Below are 24,873 nucleotides of genomic sequence, written 5' to 3'. Positions count from 1 at the left end.
TTTTTACAATTCATCAGGTAAATCATTTTCTTTAGTTGTTGGTTAGAGGGACAAAGATACTTTTATTTAGCTGTATGGAAGAAAAAAATATATATAAAAAAAAAAACAACAACACTAAAAGCATTGAACAATAGCAATGTGAAGAAACATTTAAAAAACTGGATGCAAAGAGAGAGAGAGAGATGTAGAAAACAAATGATCAGTGTGTAAATACTCTGCTTTTTTGTAGACTTTACTGTGATATACTAACTTAATGCAGAAAGGGAGACAAGATTGTCTATTTAACATGAGTTCCAGACATTTCATCAGAAATGAAGAGTAGAACATCCTAGTGAAAGCCTCTAGCAGGACAGCTGGGGAATGGAAGTTGGTAGGTCTGTGGTGACAATCTGAAGCACATACTATATGACCAGGCAAGAATTTTAAAGTAAAAGACTATCTGACTTGCTGATGATGTGTCACATAGGTATGTGGAAATCAATTCAACAATAAATTCTGGTTTTCTTATTGTTAATACTTGTTATAGTTGAGTTATGTTCCTTTGTCATTGTTAGTTATGTGTCTCTTATTGTGAACAGGCAGATCACCCCGTATGATACATGAAATAAATGTGTAAGACCCAAATTACTGTTTGTTGTTTTGATGCTTCATAACAAATGAACACTAATAGCTTTCGTCTACTTCACACATTAAAACTCGTGATAAAGTTAAGGGCTCTAACTCCCAACCACAAGCTTGCCAACAAACAGCTCATGGGCTAATATCAAAAATGTCACATGGACCTACCATTTGTGTATTTTTCTCCCTGAGTTTCACCTGTTCCAGCTCCCTCTCTAGAGCTTCATTTTTCTGTAAGGCCAACATCTCAGATTCTCGTATTTTGACCTTAAATCATACCAAAAAAAACATCATATGTAAACTTGTCCAATGGTATGATGGCTAAGTTTATGTTTACTATTTACCTAGTTAATGTGAAACTTTTTTTCCTTTACTATTCAAACTGCTGCAAAATATATTAAGATTGCTTTGAAAATAAACACTTACAGCTCTATAAATTTTGTTTAAACAAATAATATGTTAGGCAATTTAAGTGTTTACCTTTACAAAACTTAAAATGTAACCTAATAGAAATTTAAAAAAAAAATAAAAACAGTATTTTATTTTTAGTAATTGCTCTTTATTCATAGTCACCTTATTTTCTATCTTCCATTTGATTATTAGATTTTTAAATCTAGTTGGAAATTAGTACTGGGAGCATCATTGGCCAGTGGGTAAATTAAAACCAAGGCTACAAGCTTAATTAATAATGTCTCCAGATTTACATTACAATGGATTTTGTTAGAGCACTTTCATTTGTAACTTTAAGAAAAGAGTAATTATTTAACTGGGCTTTTCAAAATTATTGTTTAATTCTAATTTAAATTGACTTAGATAAACGTAATGTTGATTCTTTCCATTTTTATAAAAAATATAGTTTTGTTATGGCCATAAAAAATATTTTGATAAAGAAATGTAATTTATGTAAAGTAAGAATTGCTTGAACAAGTTAATATGGTGATACTAGACTAAAACAGTCAGAATATGTGTGAGCAATAAATGTAGAAAATATATATACATAGATAGTTGTAGAATAAATGACACTAATAGTAAATGACACTTTACATGATAACAAAATGTCATTAAAATAAATATAAACATATTAAAACATTTTATTTATGATTTTGAATTTTTTAATTTAAACACTTTGAAAGAGGCTAGTGCACACACATATAATCTATCACTGTAGGAGAAGCACAACACTTAGTGTTTAGCTCTAAACTCTTCTTTCTCTTCTAACCTGTTCTTCCACTAGCTTCATTTTCTCAGACTGAGCTTGTGCTAGCAGACGTTCTAGTTCTGCCAACTTTTCTAGATGCTCTTCTCCTCCACTCAAACTGGAAGAAAAAAAAAATAACAAAAACCATAAGTTTTAAAAATAGCAACAATTAGTTCAATTGACTTTGAAGAAATAAAAGCAGACAACTCATGCTGGATAAAAGTGGTCGTCTGCTTGGAGTTGTCTGCCTGAATAAATAGATGTTAGTAGCAGTGTATGACACTACATTCATGTGGCATCTCTTGGGTGTTGCCTAATAAGCCGTCTGCTCAAGAGAGCTAATAATAAACATACCATTTTTTAAAGCTGTTTATGTGAGTTGCCAATCTTGCACACTTTCTTAGAATAGTAGAAATCATTGGCTATAAACTTATAAACATAGCTATTTATAGCTTCTGCTTCTCTGTAATGCCAAAATAATTAGACAGGTAAATGTTTTAGAATCATTCATTCATTTGTATCCAGTGCCAGAGAATCAATACATTTGATGGTCTTGGCTAGACAGACATAAGAAAGGGAGGGTGAGGCTGTCTTGTGTCAAGTGAAGAGCTATTTCTTCACTTAAAGGGGGGTAAGAAATGCTTTAGCCAACTATAGAAACACACATATATACAATTCAATTAAAGATGGTTGTAAATAAATATTGTTCTCAATCAAGAGTAAAAATAAGACAGCTCTGTCATATCAAATAATTCAAAGTTAATGTGACCTCGCCAAGTCTTATTGTACAGATCATGCACAGTGATACAGGCATATTTCAAACATTTAATATGCAATATAATGCTTTACACAAAAGTATATTGGACTAGAGGACAATGAGCATAATTATAGTAATTGTGCTACACAAAAAGTTACATTTTTTTTTCATCTTTCATCTTTCATGCTGTAGCTTTCTCAGTGCATTATGGTCCATCTCTTTTGTGGACATGTAGAGGTGGGGAAATCTAGGAGACGTTTTCCATGCTGCCTTTAAATGCTCAGAATGACTGCCTGGTTGTGTGGTATGCACTCTGGACTGTTGACTGGATGGTCTCAGGTTTGATTACTGCCTGCCAACATCCCCCTAAAACATCCAAAACATGTACAACAAACAAAAGAAACAACTCAGCTGGATTCGAACTCAGGCCTTCTTGAAATGTGGTCGAGTGGTTCATGCCACCCAGCTATGGTTTCCAAATTCTCTTCTACAAATTCTCTTGTACAAATATACCACAACAACATGAAGAGTTGATGAATGCAATCATACAACATACACGACAATCATACAACATACACGGCAATCATACAATATACACGGCAATCATACAACATACACGGCAATCATACAACATACACGGCAATCATACAATATACACGGCAATCATACAATATACACCACAATCATACAATATACACGACAATTATACAACAATTCTAACTGTACTATGCAAACCCCATTTGAATAGACTCCTCTGGTTCCATGAGTGATAACATTCCTAACAAGATAATTGTGATAACTGCACCATCAAAGTTGTGTTGAGAAAGTAAACATGATAAAGACTGTGCATGTAGTTATAAAAAAAAAACAACCAGCATCTAGGATCAAATGTTAAGAAAGACACACACAAAGAAATATCAATGAAATGAGAAACCCATGAGGAAATATGAACCAGACATGAGGACTGAGGTATAATTATGAACATTTCTTGCTTTTCTGTAACAAAATGCTAGCACTTGTAAGAATAAGTGGACAATGAATTTAATCATTATAAAGGGAAGAAAGGAAAAACAACCTTATTTTTTGTGTGTGTTCAGATTTGATGAAATGTTGACTTGATGAAATGTTGACTTGATGAAATGTTGACTTGATGAAATGTTGACTTGATGAAATGTTGACTTGATGAAATGTTGACTTGATGAAATGTTGGCGCAGGAAGGCAATCAATGACAACAAGAGCAAAGACTGTCTTTCAGTAGTTGATGTAGGTGAGAAGAGGATTTTGATTTAATTATGCTAAAAGTGTACTTATTTATAGTCACTGTAATTAACAGTATAATAGAGAAATACAAAAAAGTCTCAAAATCTTTACTGAAATAAGGCGTAGAGTAATTTAGCACTTGTTTGTTATACTGACTTAGATTTGTATCACATATTAAATATGTATTATTATAAGCGCCCATAATTGATAGATATGCATTAGTTTTACAAAGAGAAACTCTTCTTATAATGACATTATAGAACTTTAAAAGTTCTTAAACTTGAGCCTAAAATCAACATTGCATAATAATTTAAAATTTTGATTTATTTAACATACATACTTATTGATTTTATTCAATTAATTGATTAAAAAAATATTTTTATTCAGTATAAACAGTGCCAGTAGGCCAAATTAAAATGTAAAATAATTGTTAAAAAAATCACCTTTTCAAAACACCACAACTTGTAGAGCAACGAACACAGAGGAATGGAAAAAAACAACTAATGTGGCAACACCCTAAGCTGACTCACAGAGATATGTCAACAAAGTCCAATCTTTGAGAGACATACATTTGGCAAATATCACCAAAACATAATAAGTTGATGTTTACATTTTATATAGTGTTCATCAAACAAAACCTTTAAGTATGTACATTTTTTATGCGCTTTCTTTAGAAATAAAAAAAGAACTCTAGAAAGTTTGTCCACATCGACTCACAACGAAAACGACTTTTAATAATTCCAATATAGAAGAAAACGTGAAATGAAGAGTGAGCAACAAGGGAGACTACTGTAAATAAAAACTATGCTTGCAATGAAAGTATGGCAGTGTTTTCACTCTCTCCTCCCGCACACATACCCACACACACCCACACATTTCTCTCCTACTCAGCTGATGAGAATATCTCTGTAACGTAATCACAAAAAGTTGTGGGTGGGGTAGTGATGTGCAACAGGTAAAAACCCAGGTGGTGAGTGAGCTGGAGGTTGAGCATAGTTACACTGGTTGAAACCTCATGATTACTTCCCCTGCGACGTTTTTTTCTTCCAAAGTCGCCCAAATCTCACGTGATTCTGAACTGCATTCTCTCCCCTGACTTCACATTTGAACAGAGATGTTACGTTTCATGATTATGACGTAGTTTGTTTGTTGCACACGACGCACGCAAGCACACACAAACACAACTAAAAGTAGATGTTTTGCTTTACATGTTACATGAATTGAAAATTATTACATTCTAGCCCAAAACTCCAAAGGGAGGGCGGGGGAAGACGGGTATGGTTCGAACCTGAGACTATCGACACGACAGCCCAGAGCGCAGGCCACACTACCAGGCAACCTTCCATAAGGATACAGCGACTGAAGAATGAGTGAACAGCGTCATACGAAAATACAATGTGGAATGCTCAAACACCAACTAGCAGTTCTGCCCTGCTCCCCTGAAGGAGGCTTGGTATACAGGTCAATTACGTCTTGGTGATGCCATTGTTTTTCTAGTTAGTTGTACTTTTATGTCTATTTATATCGTACAAAAGGGTCTGTACTACCAAACCTATTGTTCAAGACCTGCACCCACACAAGGTCATGGTGCGTACGAGCGCCCTGTTAGACACTGGACATGAACAGTCTAGAGATGAATGTCGACATAGAAGGGAAAGCAACGGAGTTTTGGTACCTAATGTGGTGTTACATTTTTTAATACATTGATAAAAGCAAATAGTTGCTATTGTTGTTTTGGTGTGTGAAGTTACGCATAGGAAATATGTACCCCGTAAATAAACTCTCTTTAATTTCTTGTGTTTCTAGGTGGGTGTATGAGCTCTATACTTCTCATGGTAGAAATTGCACTGTTACAAATCTCACTGACTTATGAAATGTACACTTTGTTACCTAATTACTTTATTACCTATTAGTTTCTTTTCATCTCTAGTTTCATAATTGCCAACACTAAATCGTAAGAGAGTTATGGTCCTTGAAATGCTCGGATTGATCTTTGTTGTCTAAAGTTAAAAAAAAATATGTACAGGGTTGAGATCAATAGTGACACATGAGACCGTTTACAGACAAATCTACACCTTGAAGGAGGGATCTGATGACAGCCAAGATGCTGGTGGGGAATGAGGGGGGGGGGAGGCTGAATAATAGAAGAGAGGAGACAGAAATGGAGGGATCAAATAATACGCCCCTGAAAACGGAGAGACGAACAGAAAACAAGTGAGAGAAAAACTGAGAGATGGAGAGAGGCAGGAAGTAAGAGAAAGGAAGGGGGGGATGACAAAATAAAGGTAGAGGAAGAGAGACAAAGAGATAAAGAAAAACAGGAGACAGGGGGGAGAAACAAAGAGACGCAAAGAGAGGGATAGAAAGAGAACGAGAAAAAAATAAGACACAGAAAGAGAAACAGAGAAAAAGAGGAAGAAAGACAGAGTAAAAGTGCCCCTTTGAGAAAACAACCTAAAGGGGAGATAATGTAACCAGTTATACTTTCTCCAATGTGACGTTCAAATCTCGAAATTCAAAATTCCAGGCTTCACCAAAAATTAACCGCGAGACCACTCGGCCACTATACCCCCGAGAGAAAGAAAGATATATATATATAGAGAGAAAGAAAGAGGCATATATATATATATATGTGTGTATGTGTGTGTGTATATATATGTATGTATGTGTGTGTGTGTGTGTGTATATATATGTATGTATGTGTGTGTATGTGTGTGTGTATATATATGTATGTATGTGTGTGTGTGTATATATGTATGTATGTGTGTGTGTGTATATATGTATGTATGTGTGTGTGTGTGTGAGAAGAGAGAGAGAGAGTAAACAAGACTGTAAAGCTACAATAAAGAAATGAGAAGAAAGAAGATAATCTATAAATATATCACGGACTGAAAGATAAGCCATATATGGGATGAGAAGTGCACATGCCGTAAAAGAGACAGTGCTAGTAAACAACTGCGTTTCAAAAACAACAAACTTAGAACTGAACAGTCTAGCAGACAGAACGCTTCAACGCAAACACGTGAACTACTACTAAACAGAATCCATGCACACACGTGACAGGAACATACCGATCATTAGAAACATTTCTATTTCTTTTGTAGTCAACAAAACTAGACTTCCTTTTGTTGTTGTTGTTTATATAGAATCGGGATTACATCTATGCGTGCTGTGTGTCGTTGTGATTGTATGACAGTTTGCACTTTTGTGAATAATTACTTATAAATAGGCCTACTTATACATACTTATATATCACAAGTTTTGACAAAAGTTACACGTCGCATTATATATTTCGAAATATAATCAAACTAGACTTTTGTTGACACACAAGTCCGCTATTTGATGAAGATATTTGAATGATTATTATACAAATAATACAAGTAAAAAGTGTAACAACCAAAAAAAAAAAAAAAAAGACTAAAAAGAATGAATTGCATTACTTCATTTTATTAGCGTTCTTTTTATTCTGTCCCCTGACTAAAGCCAGAAATCGTTAAATTGGATGATAAAAGTTCATTGTATCTTTAGCATCATTGTCGCTGCTAAAGATAATAGAAAAGTAAACATTTACACACATTGTGTGAAGTTTAAAAAAAAAAAAAACACCGACAACACTCAACAACAAATAGTCAACAAGGAAAGTCTAGCAAGAAACAAAACAGCAGCCAGAGAAGTCTCTAGAACGTATATGAAAGCAGTAGTTCTAAGTTCAGTGCCTTCTGTAGTCTGACCCTACGAAGAAGTATTTGTACAATCTACTAAGCTACTAGGATGGCTAGCCACTTTGAGCTTTGTTTTCTAGAATTTAGACGTAAACAAATCTCCACCGAGGCTCAGTCAAACATGAGCATGCTTTTATTGTCGTGGAAAAGGTTGATGAAAATAAAGATAAAGAGTTACCACGATGACGTAAGTGAAGTAGCTGAGAGGGAAAGGGGAGATGGGGGGGGGGGGTGCTCGAGGAAGGAAATGTAGCCACCTGAAAAAGCTGACATAAGGAGACAACTCATACAGGTAAACCTGAAGTACAAGTTTACTCACAGTTATTGGGCTTGTTACCAGGGAAACATACATCACGTGAGTCGGTGAGATATACGTCATCTCGGAGGATAGATATATAGAAAAGTTAGTGGGTAAATACATAGGAGATAAATAGGTGAGGTGGACAGATAAATAGGGGAGTTAGTGGGTAAATACATAGGAGATAAATAGGAGAGGTGGACAAATAAATAGGAGAGTAAGTGGGTAAATACATAGGAGATAAATAGGTGAGGTGGACAAATAAATAGGAGAGTAAGTGTGTAAATACATAGGAGATAAATAGGTGAGGTGGACTAATAAATAGGAGAGTTAGTGGGTAAATATATAGGAGATAAATAGGTGAGGTGGACAAATAAATAGGAGAGTAAGTGGGTAAATACATAGGAGATAAATAGGTGAGGTGGACAAATAAATAGAAGAGTTAGTGGGTAAATATATAGGAGATAAATAGGTGAGGTGGACTGATAAATAGGAGAGTTAGTGGGTAAATACATAGGAGATAAATAGGTGAGGTGGACAAATAAATAGGAGAGTAAGTGGGTAAATATATAGGAGATAAATAGGTGAGGTGGACAAATAAATAGGAGAGTAAGTGGGTAAATACATAGGAGATAAATAGGTGAGGTGGACTGATAAATAGGAGAGTAAGTGGGTAAATACATAGGAGATAAATAGGTGAGGTGGACAAATAAATAGGAGAGTAAGTGGGTAAATACATAGGAGATAAATAGGTGAGGTGGACAGATAAATAGGAAAGTAACTGGGTAAATACATAGGAGATAAATAGGTGAGGTGGACAAATAAATAGAAGAGTTAGTGGGTAAATATATAGGAGATAAATAGGTGAGGTGGACTGATAAATAGGAGAGTTAGTGGGTAAATACATAGGAGATAAATAGGTGAGGTGGACAAATAAATAGGAGAGTAAGTGGGTAAATACATAGGAGATAAATAGGTGAGGTGGACAAATAAATAGGAGAGTTAGTGGGTAAATATATAGGAGATAAATAGGTGAGGTGGACAAATAAATAGGAGAGTTAGTGGGTAAATACATAGGAGATAAATAGGTGAGGTGGACAAATAAATAGGAGAGTAAGTGGGTAAATACATAGGAGATAAATAGGTGAGGTGGACTGATAAATAGGAGAGTTATGTGGGTAAATACATAGGAGATAAATAGGTGAGGTGGACAAATAAATAGAAGAGTTAGTGGGTAAATATATAGGAGATAAATAGGTGAGGTGGACAAATAAATAGGATAGTAAGTGGGTAAATATATAGGAGATAAATAGGTGAGGTGGACAAATAAATAGGAGAGTAAGTGGGTAAATACATAGGAGATAAATAGGTGAGGTGGACAGATAAATAGGAGAGTTAGTGGGTAAATATAAAGGAGATAAATAGGTGAGTTAGTGAGGTAGACAGATGTAAAGTATTATTTTCAGAGAATGAGATCTATAAGGCAGATGATGGAAAGCTAATTTATTTTTGTGGCAAGCAAGGGTGTCATGTGACCAGCGCAACGATCAACCGACTTTACTTTTCCTCAACTAATATGTGGTACCGAGACCAATCGTCATAGAATGCCTAATACTGCCCTCAACGTCGCAACCTATGGGGCAGTTTGGATCAATAGCTAGTTGCCACGTCACAGGTCTGTACGCAAAGAACGCACATAAGTCAACACACAGTTCTCAAGAAAATAAAAAGTAACAAAATCAATAACAAATAGAAACATATATAAAATACTTTTTAAAAAAGCTTATCTAAGGAAAAAAATCCCACATTTATAATTGCATATCTCAATACTGTAAGATTTATTTTCCTTTTTTCGACATCAGACGAAAGTAATTAATTGATTTCCACTATTTAATTAACGTTTTTTTTGGACTGATTCCCGTTTTGTTTGGAACGATGAATAGTTGTGTAAAGTTTCAACTTGATTCCAAAATGGAAATGGGGCAAATATCATGTTCTAAAATTTGTACCAGAGAAAGTCTGATATAAGCTCTGTGAACAGTCAATTGAAAACTTGAACATTAATGCAAAAATAGGCTACAGGTAAACAATACAGCCAGTAAAAACTGTGAACCAAGTCTTTAAAAAAAAAATTGAGTCACATTTTCTCAGTTAAAAAAAAAAAAAGAATGTCTAAATGTATTTGTGAAAAAAGATCACTGAACCGAAACACGTGAGGTATTTTGTTTAAAGGTAAAAAACAAACAAACAAACCCCCCCCCCCCCTGATTATTGTAAAAACATGACTTTGTTCCTAGAAAAAAAAAAAAAAAAAAAGAAAACCTGTAAGATATTTTGAAAGTTCTTTTTCACGTGAGAATTTTGGTTGTGAGAATGTTTAGAGTATTCAGTGTAAGAGCTATCATTGTTACAGAAAAACAAACACACTAAAAACAAAAGTTGGACATTTAGTAGTCTCCTGTATAATTAGTGTCAATTATCATTTCCTAGTTCTGCCCAACGTCAATTACGTTGTTTTAATATACAGACAAAACCTCATCTCCTAGATCTCATTTAAACTTGATCTGCATATCACTGAACACAGTTCTAATCTTAACAATAACAGACACAGGCCAACATAGGCAAAAAACTTATTAAACCCATTCTAACTTCTTTCAATGAAGATTTTAATACAAAAAAAAAAAAACAACTGACTACACAGAAATGAGTTTAAAAAAAATAATCAATAGGAGTTTTAAAAGACAACATACATCACATTTAGCAGACAATGGGACCTAAATCGGATTTCACTTTCAAAACCCACATAGACATTGAATAAACATATAAAGCAAGAGAAAGCAAAGACCTGTATACAAATGAATATGATACTATTGATTTCGTTGTTATTTGATCAGTCTGAGCCTAACAAGGAAGTCGTCATTCCGATATCAGGTGAAGGACTGTGTTAAAATTAAGTCCTATTGGTCTACATGGTTTCTATTTAGTGGGTCCCCCAACCTTCTTGTTTCATTTATCTCTTGTTTGTCATTAGGAATGAAGCTAAGCAAAGGAATGATGGCTTTGAATTCTTTCTTTGCTTGCTCTGTTCACCAGGTCATAGTTATGGTAGTCTATTAGTCAATTTGTGACATACATTGCACTCCTTAGTTAAACGGTGCAGCACAGTGCGAATACTTTCTTGAATACATTGAAGCGACTCGAGAGATTGAAGTCAACAGGAGTGCCAGTTGCATTTTTGTCCCTTAAGTACTATCCATTTCGTCATGTTACTAAATTTAGATGTCTTCACTAATTCGATTTTCTTTCTCAACAGTTTGTTTTGAATGTCCTGAAATGGTGGATTTAAAGATGTAGGTCTACTAATACAAACATCAACAACAGTTGGACATAACCCCGAGACATAACTAGTAGTGTGATACTGTTCAAGTAATCTAAGGCTGAAATATGCTTTATTTAAAAGAAGAAGCTAAAAGTAATGCAGAACAAACAACACATAAGAAGCATAAATATCAGCAGGAGATTATTGACCAGACAAGGGAGAAAAAATACACCACCCTTAGTGTTATTATGAGTGACAGTGAGTTACAAACCTTAAATGTAGTTAACATCACAAGACAGACACACTGACAAATAAAACAAAACGACAGCCACACTGACATAAAAGAAAAACGACAGCCACACTGACATAAAAGAAAAACGACAGCCACACTGACATAAAAGAAAAACGACAGCCACACTGACATAAAAGAAAAACGACAGCCACACTGACATAAAAGAAAAACGACAGACACACTGACATAAAAGAAAAACGACACCCACACTGACATAAAAGAAAAACGACAGACACACTGACATAAGAGAAAAACGACAGACACACGGAGATCAAAAGACCGAAAGACAAGATGTCATTAAGACCGACAGACACACTGACATCAAAGACCGACAGACACAGAGACATCAAAAGACCGACTGTGCCTATCCAGGTATGAACTTACTGCACAGGTAGGGGCCACCACGCGATGTGTATTAGACGAAACAGTTGAGTACAGCGGAACAAGGCTTTATACAGTTGGAAAGAGTTGATACAGTTGAAAGGAGTTGATTGCAAAGAAATACAATGAAGTGAAGAGAAGTAATTGAAATGCAAGAACGTACAGTGATGTGAAGTACATTGAAGTACATTGAAGTGCAATGAGGTACAGTGAATGATAGTGAAAGACAGAGAAGTGCAGTGAAGTGCAGATAAGTGCTGTGAAATGTAGAGGAGTAAAGCAAAGTGCAGCGAGTACATGAAGCCAGAGAGGTACATAGAAATGAAAAAGTGTAGTGTAGTGCAGAAAAATACAGCGAAGTGCAGTTACGTGCTTGGACGTACATTGAGTGCAGGGAAGTACACCGAAGTACAGAGAATGCATTCAAGTGCCGTGACGAACAATGAAGTACAGTAAAGTGTTAAGAGAAGTACAGTAAAGTGTTAAGAGAAGTACAGTAAAGTGTTAAGAGAAGTACAGTAAAGTGTTAAGAGAAGTACAGTAAAGTGTTAAGAGAAGTACAGTAAAGTGTTAAGAGAAGTACAGAAAAGTGTTAAGAGAAGTACAGAAAAGTGTTAAGAGAAGTACAGTTAAGTGTTAAGAGAAGTACAGTAAAGTGTTAAGAGAAGTACAGTAAAGTGTTAAGAGAAGTACAGTAAAGTGTTAAGAGAAGTACAGTAAAGTGTTAAGAGAAGTACAGTAAAGTGTTAAGAGAAGTACAGTAAAGTGTTAAGAGAAGTACAGTAAAGTGCAGGTAAATACAGTGAAGTGCAGAGATATTGTACGTCCTATACGCCACTTGTCTACAGCGACCAACCGCTGGATTTAACAGTAAACTGAAATTTGAGTTGTCAAGTTCTTCGCATTGATTTCATCATCCACCAAATACATTTAGCCAGAACCCAGAGAGAAAGACGCAACAAAAGGGGCGCAACTTTAAATGAAAACACCCAAAAGTAAATGCCCACAATGGGTTATAATCTTTAAAAAAAGGTAAGCTTGCCATAAACAGTAACCTGATACGACACAGTCGTGTATAAATATTAGACATTTTTCTGTCATCAAAATCAATACGTATAATTACATTTATATCCCCAGTTGATTTAAGAAAAAAAAATTAAATGAATTATTTCATGTATACATTATCTATCTCTTTATAAACTAAACAAGAAAAACTACATTAATGAACAGGATATGAAGAAAGAAAACAAACAGACGATATGCATCTGTATTCGCAAGAGTGGGTGTTTATGAGCGTGAGTGCCTATGTGATTTTGTGTTTTCACTGTTTCAGAAAGTAGCTTCGAGTTTTTCTTTTAAAAGGTAAAAAAATAATATGAAGGCAAACAGAGCTAATTAAATCTTTTTTAAAAAAAAGCTTCCTTTTTTAAGCTAAATCATAAGAAGACCTAATTATGTACATATAATACACTTTATTGCATATTCACAAGGATTTATAAGTTCGATTTTAACAGAAGAGCGAATGGTTATGAAATATTTCTAAAGATCAAAGCTCATGTAGAGTAAAATTGGTTATGGTTAGCATGTCATTGCGCATGTCCGTAACACAATGTACTAAAAAAAAAAACCCAAAAAAACTCAAGCTTGATTCTGGTACGTCTTCGTAACCTATTAATAATAATAATAATAATCTTTATTGTCCGTAAGGAAATTTGTCTTACAATTTGTGCATTACAAAAAAAAATGTACATTCACATCAGACTCGCTCATAATTTACTTGTGAAAAGTTTATATCAGATTGTTTATATTTAATGATTTGATTGCCAGGGGAACAAAAGAGTGTTTGTGTCTGTTTGTCTTTGCTATCGGTGTCTTGTATCTCTTTTGTGATGGTAAAATCAGAAAATACTGACCCAAAGGGTGATTTTTTATTTCTAGAATCGTTTTAGCTTTTTTAAAGGATGTTTGTCTCAAACAGCTGCCCAAATAGCATTACTATTTAGCCTTTCTTTTCCAACGATATTTTTATTAGCATAAAATAAGTAATACCAAAGTACAGTCTATCAACTTATAGAAAGAGGCGTGCATATTTTGGGTCTTGATATAATCCGAGTAGGCTTAACACTCGGTTACTGCTGGTATTGTTTTAAAATTATATGCAAGTCAAACAAAATAGCAGCATAAAATAAAACACTTAGAACTGCTAAAAATAACCTAAACCTATCAGCCAAGGATCTCTTGACTCCTGAGAAACAATGATGACTAAACAAGAAGCAACCGAAGGAAGTTATTAATACATGCAACTAGGGACTAAATAAAAAAAAATATCCCACAAAAAATAAAATAGTGAATGACTCTGTAATGACTCCATAGTAAGACGTGTAGAAGTTGGGTTTAATTGGGCATTTCCTTAGTGACGTGGACAGTACATTAAAAAGTTAGAACGGAAATAGCTCTGAGAGAATAACGACGAAAGACGAAGAGACGGCTTGTAGAGAATTTAATGGCGTGGACTGTACCCGTCTTTAAGTCATAGAGTTTTGAGTTCTAAAAGGCCGGATTGGCTTATTACATATTATTCGTTCTGTTGTTTGGTTTGGACATTTAAGAACTCGCTATTGTAATTAATCTCAAGTAAACAGATTGCTCAACCACATCTCCACTCAAATAGACTCTACCAACACTACCACCAACTCCACCGTCAGACTTAACAACTAAAAAAGGTTAGAGCAGTATTTTAGTTTTGTACAGTGACTTATTAGCCTAAGCATCGTACACAAATTTATATGCAACAAAAATACATATAATAAAACAAATAGTCCATAAAAAATAATTATACTATTTAACCAACAATAAAATACGTAGACACAAAAAATACAATCATATAGATATTAGTTTTCAGCAAAGCACGGGGCATTTCAGCTAGCCAATCAACATTCAACAGGATAGGAGCACACTAACCTACGCATTGGTATTCTGAAATATGAGTGTATGATCACGTGGACACAGTGATAACTATCTTGCATTTTTATTTGTTAAACTACTTCATTCAGTATCCATTACATTTTGAAATGAAAATAAGTTGAACTGGATCAAGGCGATGCTATGCACTTAAATGTACTGGTACTTAAAACAATTCATATTTATGGCGTCTCGTTAACTCTAAAGATAACATAAAATTCCACCAAACAAAACATGGAGGGCAGACAACCACAAAAAGTGGGATGTAGTAATTTATTTGTTACCTACCTTGTTCCAAAAGGTGGCATTGGACGCCCACAAAACCAGCAGTACTCTAGCTGGTAGCTAGCTGCTATTGATTCTTTCTTGATCAACGAGGCTAGACTCGAGTCCAAATGTTTGCTACCGTGAGTCAAATGGGAGCCTCCAAAGTCAAATCTTCTGTTCAGCGCCGAAGGTATTAACGGCTCCAAAGAAGAAGAAGACCCAGGGTCCCTGTACTTGCTGATGGACCCGGGCGAGGAAGAGACAGAAGCCACATTGTCACACTGACCTAAACTGGACGACGAAAGGTAATCCGAACGATTCCCTAAGACGCAGTCGCTGCGGAGACATGCCGAGGAGCGCCTGATGTTGGGGGTTGTGGATGAAGACGATGAGGAAGAGCCCGAGGCCATACCAGGAGATGACATATCCTCGCTCAAGTATCCGTGCTGTCTTAACGACTTCGGAAAGGACGATGGCGAGCTAGGCGAGAAATCGTATAATCCGGGAGACGCGGCGTCTTTGCAGAGTGATGAAGAAGAAGACAAGGAGGAGGAAGGCGACAAAACAGAATTCCCGTTGTGCAAAGACTCGTATTTTAACTGATCCAAAAGTTTTAGCGACGCCGACGTGAAAGTATCTCCCGGCGGAAAAATACTCCCGGTCTGATCCAAATATCTCTGAAGAGAAGACCGCGAGGAATTGCTGGAGTTATTGCTGGATTGTGTCGGGTAGTGTCTGAAGTCGTTACTTGCAGTGTTAGACTCCGTGAACCTACTTGAGGGCGCGTCTTTAAACCGTTTTAAACGCAGCTCGTCCCCAGAACTTGGAGACGTGTTGTTGCTATGAAGTTTATAGCTATACAGCGAAGCCGAAGGGGAGTCTAGGAGATCGGCTCGCCTCGGTTCATTGTCGGAATAGTTTTGTTTCCTAGTGTCGATGTAGATTTTTGACGGTGTATCATTCGCGAGGAGACGTTCTTTAAACTCTTTCTTGGCGAGAGGGGACATGGGCTCTACGTGTCGACCAGCCAGTTCCGGTTTGTCCTTTTTAACGTTGTTGTTCAAAATAGGTTCGGCGAAGTGGACCGACAGTCCTGGGCTGAGTTCTTTTCTGCTGCCTGACGGAGTTTTTTGATTGCCCGCTTTACACAAGGCAGAGCTGCTGTTCGATGGGGTTGCTGTGGAGGACCCAGTCGAATGAGCCGTGGTGGTGGTGAAAGAGAGACCGTTTTGTTTGCATAGTTCTCCGCTGCTGGATTTCTTTAACCTCGGTGTACCGATTGGTTCCTGGTAGCAGGCGCTATCCTTGGTCACGGAGTGACTTCTTAAAACTTGGGGCGCGTGCTGCGTTTTGGGTGCAACGAAAGAGTTGCTACGAGCCGCCGGGGCGCATTTTCTCCCCTCGCTCAACTCCGGCGCCTCCTGCTCGCCACCTTTTTTAGAATGTTCGGTGACGCCGCTGAATTGTCGTACGGTCGCCATTTTATGGTGACTACCACCATCCTCAGCGGATCCGGAATTAGCGTTTGATCCGGGTGTAATTGAATTTTTCAGGGGGCCCCTGTTCCATTTTGGGCTGGAGACATCCGACCTTCTCTCTGGCAGGAAGTGGACGTGGTTGGGCTTAGGGGAAGCGAGGGTGGCAGGAACTATGTCCAGATTTGTCAGGTCAAAGCTGGACTTCTCTTCACCTTTGATGTGTGATGATATTCCACCGTTTAGATTCGCGCAGATTCCATTTTTGCCTTGCACTAAAGTTGATGTTTTTGTAGAAGGGCTGACTTTCGGATTCATTCTAATAACAACTTTACCAAAGTGAATCTCTTAAGTTCACACATATAGAACTTTGCCAAGTCATTTTTGTTTCCTGCCTTTATGTTGAGAAAATCACATTCTTATAATAAAGTAATGTACTTTAATAGTAGCCTACCTAGACGAAACAAATATATAATCCTTTAACTGATCCGTCTTGTTCACAGTGATATAAACTAGAAATACACAGACACGCATACAATAAACTGTTTGATAATTGAGTTGCTCTCTCCTTTTTAAAAATACTAATCGATGTCTTTCTACGATCTCCTAACTAGTATTATTTGAACAAACAAACAAACAAAAGCACTGTTATTAGTTTAGAACAGAATTTCGAAACGCAAAAGTGGAATCTACAACAACCAGTTTGACAGACCTTAAAAAAGTGAGAATTTGCGCCATTTAGTTAATTAATATATTTCTTTCTAACAAAACCAAACCTCGTTTTGAAAGCGAGACTGAAAGCTAGCAAAAATAAGAGTGTTGCATTTACTTCAAATCTTTATCTTTTTATCTTGAAGAGTTCATGTATTTAGTAACGTTTACGGTATGTCTTTCCCCCAAAGTCTCGCCTTTAACACACATATCAACATTGAGTTTATCAACTGAATCAACTGTTTTGTAAATGACGTCCATTGTGAAATCACAAAATGAAGTAAATGAATGATTTAAATAAACTTAAATAGGTTATCTATAGACAATCTTATCGTAATAATTAAGAGTCAGCTTTAAAGTACTTATCCCCTTTAGATAATGTTAAATGTTATATCGCAAGTGAAAGAAAAAGGCGAAGTTATGATGAATGAAAAGTGCGAAATTCATGGCGGCAGAGTGAAGGAGCTACTAGTCCTAGGGAGGAAAGCATTAGTCTACAAACCAACGCAAGATGGCGTTCCTAGCGTGGTGCCCTCCAGGTACACAGCGTCTGCTGGTAATTGAGAGCAACACCTGAGCCAGGTGCCAGTTTTTAATAATTTAAACAATAAGATGGTCTGGAATCAACCTGTTTCACAACATTGACTCGACCTGACAACGGCCGCAACACAGCGAGCACTGACGCTACTGTTACAGAGTTCAAAACAAGCTCATTTAACTTCGACGCTGCTAACTGATGACGTCAAAAAACAAATAAGCAGTGATTGAAAAACTCTCCAAACAAAGCGATACCATGCCTTTAATTAACCAAAGTGATTATGACGCAATTAGAAGTGAAAATCACAGATAGCGGCCGTGGGGGCCATTGGGCGCAAATTTTGATATTACATGCCGCGATCATTTTAAAAGCTTTTAATTAAACAAAAACGTTTCGAAATCGTTTGATGACATTTTTTTAACGAAGACATTTTGGTGAGACAGTCGCATTTGCTAGACAGCAAATAAAACGCATTTTATTACACACTAAACCAGTAACTGATGAGAAAAGGTAACAGTGATTTAGTGGCCCTTAAGTCAAAGAGCTCTAAGGACCTTGGAAATTAGATAAGAATTCGCTAAACACTATCTGGAAATGGGAAGAGAATTCGCTAAGCAATCAAGAAATATGCGTATTCTATTGAAAGAAAAAAAAAAGCTTAAACCAACATAACATTACTTTGAACTTTGAAGTGAGTATCAATAAAATATAATTTTGAGTGACAGTATATAAAAACACACCTATACGTGTGAGTATAATGAAGACACCTCTGAGTGTAAGTTTAAAGAAAACAACTTTGAGTGTGAGTATAATTAAGACACCTTTGAGTGTGAGTACAGTGAAGACACATTTAAGTATCAGTTTAAGAGAATTAAGATGAAAACAAAGATCCCCAAAAGTGATATTACAATTAATTAGGTTTTGTATCTGAACTCATTTCTCCTGCTTGATCAGAGCGCCTTCCCAACAGCGTATCTTTTGATTACATTACCTGCACAGTAATACTATTTTCTCATTAAAGCACATTCCATACCGCACCCCCCCCCCCCCGGCCTCCTCCCTACGGCCCATTGAACACGGACATTTATAATCCTTATTGCAACAGCTACCTTTCCCAAATCAGGAAACTCCAAGATCCACAGATCAATAGGAATGGTAGATACGGCCTGTGCCGGGACGCAGCTTTTTCCAGTGCTTGAGAATGGTATCCCGCCACAGGGGACCTGGGAAAGGGGGGTGGGGGCGAGTTATGGACAACCACGTACGGCAAATGGAGGGGGACATTAAACAAATTGATTTTCATCCCAGCTACTTCCAATCATATCGTCATCAATGCGCTATGGCAGCTCGATAAATGTCTCCCCCATTCCATCTCCCCACCATCATCGACACCCACATCAAGTACGTCCCCTAAAAACAGGAATATTCCAGAAGAGTGCGTGCCCAACATAAAGAAAAAAACCCACTGCCCCCTAAAAAAAACCCCAATAAAAATAGAAGGGTGGGGATAAACGGGGCAACAAATGTCTATGAAAAGAACGATGGCATTGTGTCAATGGAGAAACAAGAAGAGAATGAATTGGTTAAATTGTATTGCTAATATGTAGATTGATTATACCCATTTACCTACTAAGTGTTTCCAGATATAACTGTGTGTACTTAGAAATTAGCGAGTAAGTCTTCGCCAAAAACAAAACAAAACTTGGTAGCACAAAACATGGAGAAAAATCTGCGTAGAACTTTAGGCGATCAATCATTTTATTTTGTCAGCACTCGAAGGGGAAAAAAAAAAGACTCTGATAGTAATAGAGCAATGTCAAACCTCAGTACTCACTATCAAATAAAAATATCAAATCAATGTATAGATAAAACTAATCGGACTTAACGGCTTAGAGTGTTAGACTAGCAAGAAAGAATGCCACATATAAGAGACTGTAAGGAAAGAATGTCAAATCTTTGAAACTATTTGGAAAGAATGTCAAATCTTTGGGAATACTTGGAAAGAATGTCAAATCTTTAAGAATACTGGAAAGAATGTCAAATCTTTGAGACTATTAGGAAAGAATGTCAAATCTTTGAGAGTATTTGGAAAGAATGTCAAATCTTTCAGAGTATTTAGAAAGAATGTCAAATCTTTGAGAGTATTAGGAAAGAATGTCAAATCTTTGAGAGTATTTGGAAAGAATGTCAAATCTTTCAGAGTATTTAGAAAGAATGTCAAATCTTTGAGAGTATTTGGAAAGAATGTCAAATCTTTCAGAGTATTTAGAAAGAATGTCAAATCTTTGAGTGTATTTGGAAAGAATGTCAAATCTTTCAGAGTATTTAGAAAGAATGTCAAATCTTTGAGAGTATTTGGAAAAAATGTCAAATCTTTCAGAGTATTTAGAAAGAATGTCAAATCTTTGAGAGTATTTGGAAAGAATGTCAAATCTTTCAGAGTATTTAGAAAGAATGTCAAATCTTTGAGAGTATTAGGAAAGAATGTCAAATTTTTCAGAGTATTTAGAAAGAATGTCAAATCTTTGAGAGTATTAGGAAAGAATGTCAAATCTTTGAGACTATTTGAAATCAACAACCAGCTAACCTTTTTTATAGTAGAAAAAACGTATCATTTGTCAAAAAGAAAACTGAAGATTTTGAAACACTCACCCACACACAGATACAATAACAACAATAAGAGAAGTTAACAAAGAACGCTTTACCAAAGTGGTTCTATTGGCTCCTACAAGTCAAATGTGGTCTTATTGGCTCCTAAAAGTCAAATGTGGTCTTATTGGCTCCTACAAGTAAATGTGGTCTTATTGGCTCCTACAAGTCAAATGTGGTCTTATTGGCTCCTACAAGTCAAATGTGGTCTTATTGGTATCGGCAAAGAGAAATCGCGCACACTCATGAACATCAGCCCTGATTGATAAGTTGGGAGTCGATCATCGATCCGGTCCCCCCCCCCATCACCAGAGTATCGATAAGGCGACTTTTTAATTAAAAAGAATCGCCAGTGGGTGATAGAGCAAACAAAGAGAGGTGCTATTAGCAAACAAAGAGAGGTGCTATTAGCAAACATGTTTACACTGAAGGCGTTCCTAGCCAAGTGTTCACTGCTGTTACTATGATGGCAGTGCTTCAGAAAAGGTTAATTTGGCAATTTGATAAATTGAAAACTAACATCAAAGACATTGAGTTTATGTTAAGACACAATTTACACCCTACGGTTTGGGTGAGGGTGTTAAAGACTCCATCTAGACCGTCATAATTCAAAGAAACAGAAATGGAAAAGTGGTATGAGTTTTGGGACAAGTCCCAAAAAGCACGTGGAGTCTGGGAGCGCATAAGGAACCTTGACTGCACTTCCCCGTGGTGGAGGCTGTCCAGGCCTGAGCAAGCTATTATAGCACAGTGCAGGACAGGCCCCTGTCCTGTTGGCTCATATTTCTCACGGCTGTGGCCAAATTTTGATTCACGGTGCCCCCGCTGCTGAGGAAACCGTGCCTCATATTCTGTTTGACTGCCTCAGACTTGCTGATCTCCGTCTCGACAGGTCTAGGAAACCCCAAATTCTCGACCTGTATGGCGACATTTATGCACTACGCAAGACAGCAGGGTTTCTGTCCAGGGCTTTTGCAAGAGTGGATTTGAGCCTCTCAAGCCCTCACTCAAATGGAGCTTGATGATGATGGTGATGATCTAGAGTAATCTAGACCGTCATAGGAAGTGCTGATAACCTGTAATCTGAAGATTTAATCTCACAACTTCAGAATTAAGAAGAAATATCAATACTGTGTAATGGAGTCTGCTTGTAATAACGGAACTCATCTACTCATCTATGTGTGTAGAATCCTTGTCACTCTGTGTGTGTTTACATGTTTGTATGCGTGTGAAAACAATAAAATCCCCGATCATACGTAGAACTAGATTCCCTTTAAATTCCAATTAACAGGAAACCAACCATAAAAATATCAAGTTACATGATCTATGTTCCAGTTGCGTCCCTTGTTCTATTCTAGAGCACACGGCTCTTGTTTACGGAAATCTTTACGAGTTGTCGGAAATAGACGCGCGCGAGAAAGATCATGTCAACTTAAAAAAAACAAGAAGTTTGCGTTATACGGAACAATGCTTTCTCGGTTTGGAGCTGTGCCATTTGCTTGCAGTTCATTCATCTAGTGTTTGTTTGGTGTTCATGTTCAGACTAGGATTATTGTAATACAAATGAAAATGTTTGACATCGAAGTGGACAACTGAACAAAGAGTTAATGTTGGATAATATTGCAGGTGTCTAATTTACAAAAGTGAATAATGTTAAGGGTAGGTCCCTCTATTGAAACCTTGCGATCTATGCAGGAAGATAAAGCTCGTCTGTTTTTATGGCCGGGAGTTAACGGGGTGTCATGTGGTCAGTACTTTCCAAACATACGTCAGGTACCCATGAGAGTTGGGTGGACTCATGGGGTCCTAAATATCCCGAATCAAATCCTAAATCTGTCCAAGATTCGAACCAGACACCCGTAGGTTTGGAAGCCAGACGATTTCTCACACAGCCGCCAAGCTCCTGGTATATATGGAATTGCTTTAAAAGTATTTTTTAAAAACTTGATCGTGTCAACAAATTTACAAACGCGGCAACATTTGCCATATATTTCAAACAATTTCACTTGTAGTAAAACTTTGGTTTGAATCATTGCTTCAATACAGCTACACGTGCTTCATGTGACCAGTTCAGAGTCGAGCACACAAACGTTTACACATATAGATTAGCAAATGTGACATCTCAGATGACATCTCTGGCCACGACAATGTCATTTGAAATCGTATATAGGAAAGATTTCTCGCGTCTTAAATATCAATTAAAATAAATAACTAAGGGGAAATAAGCGAAATATGGATTGGAAATATAATACCACTCAGTTCAATATGGAAAGATAAAATAATTGGGAAAAAAAACTTTTTTTATTGTAAGCCTTAAATTATGCTTTAATTTGCGAATACTGTAATCCTTAAACTATGCTGTAATTTGCGATTACTGCAAGCCTTAAACTATGCTGTAATTTGCGATTACTGTAAGCCTTAAGCTATGCTGTACTTTGCGATTACTGTAAGCCTTAAACTATGCTGTAATTTGCGATTGTATGATTGTATTTGGTTTGCTGTGATGTGTGCTTGTGATTGTTCTGCTTGTGTTTGTCGCGGTTTGATTTGAGAATGTTTTTGGTTTGCTGAGTGGACAAATAGGTGGACATTGTTCATATCTTTCGGACCCTACGAAAAAGGCAACATGTTCAGTCAGGGCTAGAGCTTCCTAATTAATTTCAACAAGAATAAAGCCGTGATCAAGAGTTGAATGCGCCATTGAGGAGCCAGTCATTAAGTGGCACGGCCTCACAGGACCGTAACCCAGCAATCAAGGTTGTAACTACCCTCATTTCCCCCCCCCCATTCACCAACCTCTCGGGAGAGGTGGAGAGGCTACCTGATACCACAAGATGCAGACTTCTAATAAACACACACGCACACACACGCGAACATGGAACCGCTATCTTTAAAGCAATAACCCTGCGGCATATTGTCCAGAAGATTAACTCGGCTTATCGTGCAAACGTTCTGCCAGACTGAATGACTGACTGCAGCTCTGGACAAGGTCACATTTCTACACCAAAGGGCTATCGTTAAAAGATATAAATGGGAAGCCTTTAATTGCTTCTTAGAATTTACAGTTCTTAAAACATTTTTTTTTTTACTAGGACTTCCAGAACATATGAATTGAAACCAAAAAAAAAAGGGCCAAGGCAGGCGATAAGAAGACCAGAGTGCACAAACGACCCTTGAAAGCGTGTAACTGAGTGTCACAAAGTATTGTAAAATACACGTTTAATCAATGGCTTCAGTTGTTGAAATGTAGAGATAGCAACAATAAGAAAATTTTTTTTTTAATCATTGTTTTATTATTGATGAATTTTCAAAAAAAATTAAAAAATCAGTTAAAATTATCTCAAGAAAATTCTTTGTACAAAGCTATATCAACTCACTATGTCTGTCTGTCTGTCTGTCTATTAAGAAGTGTGTACACGATATTTCTACCACAGCCTTGGTGAGAATCAGTAGCATGTAGTATAATTAGTGCGCCGACCATCATGGTAAAGGCACAGATCTAGATCTCAAATCAACAACAGCAACAACAATCAAAGCTTAAAGGGTTAAAACAGACCAACGTTTTTTTTTCTCTCAGGAGAAGGGGAAAAAAAAGCCAGATCGTCCATTGATGGACCACGTACACACTTCCGGCTTGTTGCTCAGTACATGCGCAGTGCAGTCATTGTCAATACGAAGCAAGATAATGAAATAAGATAATAGCCAATGCCGTAATTGATTATACAATCCCCGTGCATAGCGACATCTAGGGTTTCACAGGGTTTCACAAAGTCAAGTCAAATACAAGTTTTACGGCATTCGACGTGATTGTCAAGTCAGCCTTAGGTTACGCTAGTAAAGAAGAACAGTCTAGATTCTTTTTCAGCTAAAAATGAGCATAAAATAAATAACATACAATGAAGTCTATTGAATGGATTTCTGGTCATGTTTCTTTGTGTGAAAACTATTTATTTATAAGAGAATGTCTACTTGGCTCAGCAGCCAAGGATTCTAACTTTGAATTCTAAAAGCCCAAAATAGTTATTCGGGTTAAAGAACAATGGATAAGACACAGGTCAGGCATTAGCCTCCATGTTGCGTGGTCAGAGGCACTTCAGGTGTGGGTTTGTGTGTGTCCGTGTGTGATCAGACAACTTGACTAGACTCCTGATTAAAGCGGTTTCGACCAGGGAATCAGTTTCATCTCTGTCCACTGACCTAAAGAATTATAGATGTCGAAAAGGAGTGATACAGACTACTCAAGTGATGTACTATAAAATGTAGGCATGGTAAAACGGTATCAATTAATAAAGCACTTGAGAGTATAGTATTTTAAAGGACGATTAGTTATTACAAGACTTATATTATTATAAAAAGAACTCCCAATAATAATAAGGCTTGTTATCCTCTTTGATGGCTAAGGAATAGTGCAGTATTTCTCGCGAAT

The 24,873-nt window shown here is 36.7% G+C and overlaps 1 protein-coding gene across 8 annotated transcripts in view; it reads right to left on the bottom strand.

Moving 5' to 3' along the window:
- LOC106065868 (pleckstrin homology-like domain family B member 1) overlaps positions 1-24,873 on the bottom strand; it is a 255,809-nt gene that overhangs the window by 4,290 nt on the left and 226,646 nt on the right. For 7 of the 8 annotated variants that reach the window (XM_056011283.1, XM_056011285.1, XM_056011284.1 and 4 more), the window contains 2 exons: positions 1,838-1,934; positions 787-885 (listed from right to left, as the gene is read on the bottom strand). In XM_056011283.1, coding sequence (XP_055867258.1) covers positions 787-885; positions 1,838-1,934 — 196 coding nt within the window. Of the gene's footprint in view, positions 1-786; positions 886-1,837; positions 1,935-14,405; positions 14,515-24,873 lie in introns of those variants that run through there. The other variant, XM_056011282.1, reaches the window with a different exon arrangement.

The sequence above is a fragment of the Biomphalaria glabrata genome, chromosome 14 (assembly GCF_947242115.1).
Source record: "Biomphalaria glabrata chromosome 14, xgBioGlab47.1, whole genome shotgun sequence".
Lineage (NCBI taxonomy): Eukaryota > Metazoa > Mollusca > Gastropoda > Planorbidae > Biomphalaria > Biomphalaria glabrata.
The sequence above is the reverse complement of the archived record's forward strand: the minus strand, read 5'-3'. Positions and strand labels throughout refer to the sequence as shown.